Below are 7309 nucleotides of genomic sequence, written 5' to 3' on the forward strand. Positions count from 1 at the left end.
TTAATCTTTAATCTAAACTTTTCTTTATTTTATGTTTAATACGTTTTTTAATGCTCAGACAGAATCAACAGTTGAGAACGAATACATGTCTTCATTGCTAGAAATTATAATTAGACTGTTACACTTCTGTGAATTGAGAAGTTGTTTTTAATGTTTCACAACATTCTCTGGCTCTTAAACAATGGGAGAAAATGCTTTCCTTTGATTCCTATGTTTTTCCAGTGAGACCAGAACAAAGCAAGTAATTAGCTCTCAATAGACCCACCAAGTCTCAACCCTCAGTAGGTGAGGTAATCCCTGAGAATTTTGACAATTCTGTTAGTGTGGCTGTTATCTGCTCCTGCAGTATCCAATGATTCAATTGATTGATGATGTTCTTTTCCAAGCTCTCAGCAAAGAACCCACACATGTACATGACTAAGTGGCTCCCATCACAGCCCACATCCTAATGTCCCAGCCTTCCACAATACAAGCAAGGCATTGAGAGATAGAGAGGGGAACTCCACCGAGCTTGGTTCTGGACCACAATGTATTGACAAAGTATAAGCACATTTAGCAGTAAAGACAATGTGGAGCCTATGTCATAATCTTTTTTTAATTGAAATACAGTTGACATACAATACAGTCAGCATCTATTTAATAAACATTTACTGAGTGCCCACAACATGCCAGGAACTGTGCTAGGCCCTCAAAGGCAGTTATGAGACAGAGAATGTTGAGCCCAAAGCAGCCTCAAAACAAAAGAATTAAACTGTCTTTAAATGCTTGAAAACTTTTTGGTATGGAATCAGGGCCTATTCTCAGTAGCTCAAAAGAACTAAAAGAAGACCTATGTGTGGACAGACATATAGTCATTTTGTAAAATAAAATCAATGACTAGCAGCAATAATAATGAGATGATGACTAATATTTATTGAGCCCATGGTAAAACTCTACCCTGTTATTTTCTAAAAGCTTTACATATATCATTGTGTTTAATGTTCAGAATCATCTTAGGGATACATGCTATTATTAATCTTATTTTAATTGTGCAAAACAATGTTCAGAGAAGTGAAGTAGCTTGGATCTTGGATTGTGGCTATAGGCAATTGGAACATCCTACCAAATTTCAGAGCTTGAGCTCTTAAAATTTTAACAGGAAGAGATGTGCTCTTCACCATGAAAGGATTCAGAGTGAATCAATAAGAAATAATAAAGAGAGGACAATGCATGGGCATAAAGGGTTAATTCAACAAGCACTTATATTTTTTTCAGCAAGCACTTATGGAGCACCAGTTACATGCATATTTAGATCCACAAAGAGGGGACAGTGAATAGTCTTGCCCTTGAAAAAAACACATGTAAAATAATTATAATCAAAGTGATAAGGCAATGATAAAGGGATAAAAATATAAGTATGGATAGGAGACACAAATTCAACACAAGGAGGAAGGAAGTCAGAGAAGGCCTCATAAGGGAGATGACTTTAACCATCTTAAAGGATGCATAGGATTTTGCCATATGGAAAAAGGTGGTAAAGTTATTCTGGGCAGAAGTATTTCCTCAGGGTTTAATGATGATGTCATCCCTGGCCATGATTATTGGAGAAGTGAAGGAGATTTCCTGGTGCCTTTAAAGCCACTATTCACCTATATGTTCAGTCAGCTTCTAAGGAGCAAGAGACAAGTCCCTATGGCCTATAACACCACCTGTGATGCTCCATCCCTCTACAAGGAAGCTGCCTGAATTCTTTCACCTGACCCTCAAGGAGAGGTGAAAGGATGGAGTGCAAATGCAACTCCAGTCCTTGTAATTCCAAAGCCAAAGACGCAAATTTCATTATATTTTCTAAATTGTCCACGGTGATATGAGTCAGTTGGGTGAAGCAGAATTTCAGAGAGGTGGAAGGATATATGAGGTCACCAAGATGAGGATGGAGCAATTAAACCACTGTTGGCCAATACAATAACCCTCCTCCACAAAGGTGTCAGTGTAGGCAAGCTTGAATAATGGCTGAAGATCACATAAATAATGGTCAGTCACACTGGGATCACAATAACAGAGACACAGACTGTCAGAACGAGAACTTCACTGAGAAACACTAATAGGCATGAAAAAAAGTGGACATGGCATGGTCATTTAGAATAAAGGACAGGAGTCTGGAGTAGAAACATGCATGGACAGTATTTCCCTCCCCTTCATTCTTCAAATTAAGCCTAATAAGAATTTTCTACATTCTGTGTTTATTTATTTTTTTTAATTTTTTATTTCTTTTCAGCATAACAGTGTTCCTTGTTTTTGCACCTCACCCAGTGCTCTATGCAATCCGTGCCCTCTCTAATACCCACCACCTGGTTCCCCCAACCTCCCACCCCCCGCCCCTTCAAAACCCTCAGATTGTTTTTCAGAGTCCATAGTCTCTCATGGTTCACCTCCCCTTCCAATTTCCCCCAACTCCCTTCTCCTCTCTAACTCCCCTTGTCCTCCATGCTATTTGTTAGGCTCCACAAATAAGTGAAACCATATGATACTTGACTCTCTCTGCTTGACTTATTTCACTCAGCATAATCTCTTCCAGTCCCATCCATGTTGCTACAAAAGTCGGGTATTCATCCTTTCTGATGGAGGCATAATACTCCATAGTGTATATGGACCACATCTTCCTTATCCATTTGTCCGTTGAAGGGCATCTTGGTTCTTTCCACAGTTTGGCGACCGTGGTCATTGCTGCTATAAACACTGGGGAACAGATGGCCCTTCTTTTCACTACATCTGTATCTTTGGGGTAAATACCCAGTAGTGCAATTGCAGGGTCATAGGGAAGCTCTATTTTTAATTTCTTGAGGAATCTTCTGTGTTTACTTATATTTGGATAAGCCTAAAAGTAACTTTTCCATTAAAACATTGACTTGATCTTTCCCCACTGACAGCTAGAACCTATGCCATTTCGATTTTTTTTTTAATTTATGGATGCTGGACATTGTGAAAGGGCTTGTGAAGATTGAAGAACTATCTTTTGTACCAACATGTCACAAGAACTGAAATTGCCCCAGAGATTTTTTCGGTACTTGTAATCAGATGGTCTATTTTACAAGATGCCAAGAACCAATCAGAAGAACAGAAAAATTCTTGGATATGATTTACAAAGATACACTTCTTCATATTGGAAGATAAGATCACATTGGTACACTCTTCAAATATCCCATGATAATTCCTCTCTTTGGTTTTCCTTCTTAATGAAATACAGGTCATTATTAGGAGGTTGAAAAAGGAAGGGAGAAGAGAGGGAGAGTGGGAAAAAGGAGGGAGGGAGTAGGGAGGGAGAGAGGGAGAAAGTATGTAATAGAAGTACTTTAGCCTATAAAAATATTCTCCTTTCCATTTGCATTCAATTTGAGTCTCAATACTACCCAACCCCATGACATGGTTGGATATCATGGAGCCAATCTGATCTCTGTCCTTGGAACATTATACTAGGATACCAGCCAAGTCTTTGGTTCTAAGAAGAATCACAGAAGCAGCAATATTAAGTTCTTACATTTGTTTCTGCCATTCCTGAATGTCTCACTGAAATCAAAACCTATTTCAAAAACAGAGAATAATCAGATATGTGTTTTTCTTTATCACTTTCCCATTTTTACTCCATTCCTGAGTTCTTTTTGCCCCACAACCTCCTCATGGCAATTTTCACCTCTGCATTTCTGAGTGTGTATATGATGGGGTTTAGCATGGGAGTGACAACTGTGTAGAACACAGCCACCAGTTTATCCTCAGTAAAGGTGGAAGAAGGTCGCATGTAGAGGAAGATGGCAGGTCCAAAGAACAAAAGGACCACTGTGATGTGAGAGGCACAGGTGGAGAGGGCTTTGCGCCTCCCCTCTGCAGAATGATTCCTCAGGTTGAACAGGATGACAATATAGGAGGACACCAAGATGAGGAAGGAGCACAGAGCAATTAAGCCACTGTTGGCCAACACAATAACCCCCTCCACGGAAGTGTCTGTACAAGCAAGTTTGAATAATGGCTGAAGATCACAGAAGTAGTGGTCAATCACATTGGGACCACAGAAGGGCAACTGAATGGTGATGAGAATCTGTATAATGGAGTGGAAAAAGCCACCAAGCCAGGAGCCAGTCACCAGTACATGACACAGTGGACGGCTCATAATGTTCATATAATGAAGAGGCTTACAGATGGCCACATAGCGGTCATACGCCATCACCACAAGCAGAAAGATCTCAGTGACCCCGAAGAAGTGGAAGAAGAATATCTGAGCCACACAGCCCTTCAGGGAAATGGTTTTAATCTTGGCAAGTAAGTCTGTGATGAATTTAGGGACTACAGTGGAGGAGTAAGTGATCTCCACCAGGGACAGGTAGCTAAGGAAGAAGAACATGGGGGAATGCAGACTCTTACTGACATTGACTGTCAGGACAATGAGGCCATTACCCACCACTGTGGCCAGGTACACAAGAAGAAACACCACAAAACACACTCTCTGCACCTCTGGATCCTGGAAAAGGCCAGTGAAAATTAACTCAGTCACATTATTTGTACTAGACTCCATATGGAGAAGATGAATCTCAGAGAAGAGTCCTATGACAAAACAAACATATCATAATGCCAGTCATGCATGCTTATTTAGTACTTGCTGTTAATAGAACCCTTTCATACATAACATCTTACTGGTTTATTTTACTTACTTATTTGTTAACATAACCAATATTTATCCATTCACTACCCAATAGCCCACTCAATACAAAACACTATGCAATCTATCTCACAAAAACTCCATGATCCCGATTTCACAAGTGAGAAGACCAAGGCTCAGAGAGGTTGTGAATTAGCAAAGCCTCCCAGTAAGAAGTGGACCCAGAACAAGAACCACATCATTTTATTCCAACTAGTATGTTATCTCAAGTATACCCACACTGAAAATAATAATCAACATTTTCAGTAATAATAGGTATCCTTATTACCAACAATTCTTATCATGCCTTAGCAAGAGAAATTCTCAAGTGAACTTCTGCTCCTGAATCCCTTTTTCCTCCATTTACTCCTCAGAAATGCCAATCTCATTAATAGTTCTCCCTCTCTAAAGAGTGTCTTCAGTGGTATCCTTACATGATATTATCAGTTTCTGAATTTTTCAGGCCCTATGGCTTTGCCCAACCCCACATCTTCATGAAATGTAACAAACATTTTGAGAAAATTGTGACACCTGGGGCCAAAGTGGACATCTGGAAGCTGTTGAGAATATAGGTCAGTATCAAACAATAGTTCACATATAATATATGGGGATTCACCTGTTCGGTTGTTTCTGTCTTCCAGTATTCTCATCTTTGTCAGCAGGAGGTGAGGATTTATTTCAAGCCAGTTCTTTGACCAAATGTTTTATTAAGCATCTACCATGTGCCCAGGCAATTCAGGACATATGAGGGAAGAAAGAAAGATGGCTCTCACCCTCAGGAAGCTTTTTGCTTCATGCAATTCAGTAGCACAGTTATGAAATGAGGCAGAGGGAAACTCTTGAGATTTTCTCTGCTTTTGAAATTACTCTGAAGTTGTCAGTCACAATGTTGTATGCCTGAAACTAATGTAACATTTTGTGTCAGTTATAGTTCAGCTAAAAAAACAAGTACAATTACTTTGAAGTATTTCTTATTCCTCTTATTTTTCCTTCTTTCACTTGTGCTTCCAAACTGAAAAAGATTAAGTACCTCACCCATCACCAATTTCTCTCATAGTAAAAATTAGAAGATATACACAAGATGACAATATGCTGAAAGAATCCTCAGCAAGTTACCTGGCTAGCACTGGAGGAAGAAATGGTGGGGGGGGGGGGTGGTTGCATGGCATGAAAGAAGGGTATCCAAGAAGAACACTGAACAGGAGAGGGAAAGCAAGAGGAGGCCCCCTTACTGGTGCAGAGGAGGGGAAAAAATGAAAGCATCAGAAACCACCTCAGAGGATGTAAAACAGTCTGGTGGCCTAAGGGAATCTAAAGTATGTGTCTACCTGATACTCACCATTGTCATTTTTATTGTCATCCCAACAGCCACAGCGGCAGACACTTGACATTTAGTTAGTATCTACTGTGTGCTGGACTGTGGTAAGCATTTTATCATTGTCCCCTCAATTAATTCTTCCTGTACCACTTTGAGGTAGCTAATTGATAGGTGAGTAAACTCTGACTCAGAGAGGTTAAGTAACCTGTCCAAATACACACCACTTGTGAGTGATTGAGCCAAGGCTGGAATGCAGGGCTTTCTAGAAAGGGAGGGAGAGCTATCGCTCCTCAGCGAGAGAAGAAAGGGGTTAGCCACTCCAGCACCTTAGAGAAATAACACCAAAACCTATCATTAATACAAAACTTGTCCAATTATGCCTTCCTTGTGAATAGCAGGAGCATTCCAGTGAACTCCAAGTTGCTGGCAACATTTCCATGCCACCACCTCTGGAACAAAAGAAACCAAGAAGCTGTGTGGGATACTGAGGAGAGTGTGAGACTTGGAGATGCCCCTTCTTCCTATGCCCCCATGGCATGGATTTGACCAGGGGTTAGAGCTGCAGCTGATGGTGCTGAGTTGTGGACTCAGTATCGCCCAGCAGGGAAGCCCTGACAGACTGCTCTTCTCAGCTGGGTCTTACAGCAGCACTCATTCTGCCTGGTCCTCAGGCTTGATTCTTTGGAGTTACCTCTAACTCATCCTCTTCTGCATTTCCCACGTTTACAAATCCCCACATCCTGTTGATTTCACTAGGTTTTTCCTCCACCTCATCCTGCAGCCTCCATCTTCCTGCAGAATATAAATTCATGTGAGGATTACCACAATTCCCCCATGCTCCAACTGTCTCCAGAAGTCCCAGATCTTCAACCCCTCAATGTGTTCTGTATACTGAAGTCAGAATTCTTCCTGAGTCTCTCTGCTCAGATCACTCAGAAATGACCAATGTCTCCCAGGTGCCTGGAAATCAGCGCTCAATTCCTCCAAGCTCTAACATACTTTCTCGTGCTCCTTCGGACCAACTTTACTGACAACTAAATAACACATATTATTGTCCTATTTAGAGGTCCGCTCACCTTCTCATCAAGGCAACCTGACAACCACCACAAGAGCATCTCTTGCTTTTCACATTCCATGGCGTGCCTGCCCCTCTGCCTGCCACTCCAAGTCCTACCCTCTCTACGATGTCCACTGTCTAGGAAGCCACTCTGGTCACTTTCACACTAGTTCATTCACCTCAGCTCTTGACTCTGCAAATGAGTTTAAGTGATCATGCGTTAAATGCAGTAACCCATGTAGTACTCAGTTCATAGCAACCCCTC

The 7309-nt window shown here is 41.0% G+C and overlaps 1 protein-coding gene across 1 annotated transcript; it reads right to left on the minus strand.

The window, feature by feature from the left end:
- Positions 1 to 3616: 3616 nt before the first annotated feature.
- Positions 3617 to 4546, minus strand: LOC111149805 (olfactory receptor 4B1). Its single transcript, XM_022507085.1, has one exon. It carries the CDS (start codon positions 4544 to 4546, stop codon positions 3617 to 3619), a length of 930 nt encoding a protein of 309 aa, XP_022362793.1.
- Between the last annotated feature and the right edge of the window lie 2763 nt (positions 4547 to 7309).

Source organism: Enhydra lutris, unplaced genomic scaffold, assembly GCF_002288905.1.
Source record: "Enhydra lutris kenyoni isolate GAN:26980312 unplaced genomic scaffold, ASM228890v2 scaffoldscaffold22, whole genome shotgun sequence".
Taxonomy (NCBI): domain Eukaryota; kingdom Metazoa; phylum Chordata; class Mammalia; order Carnivora; family Mustelidae; genus Enhydra; species Enhydra lutris.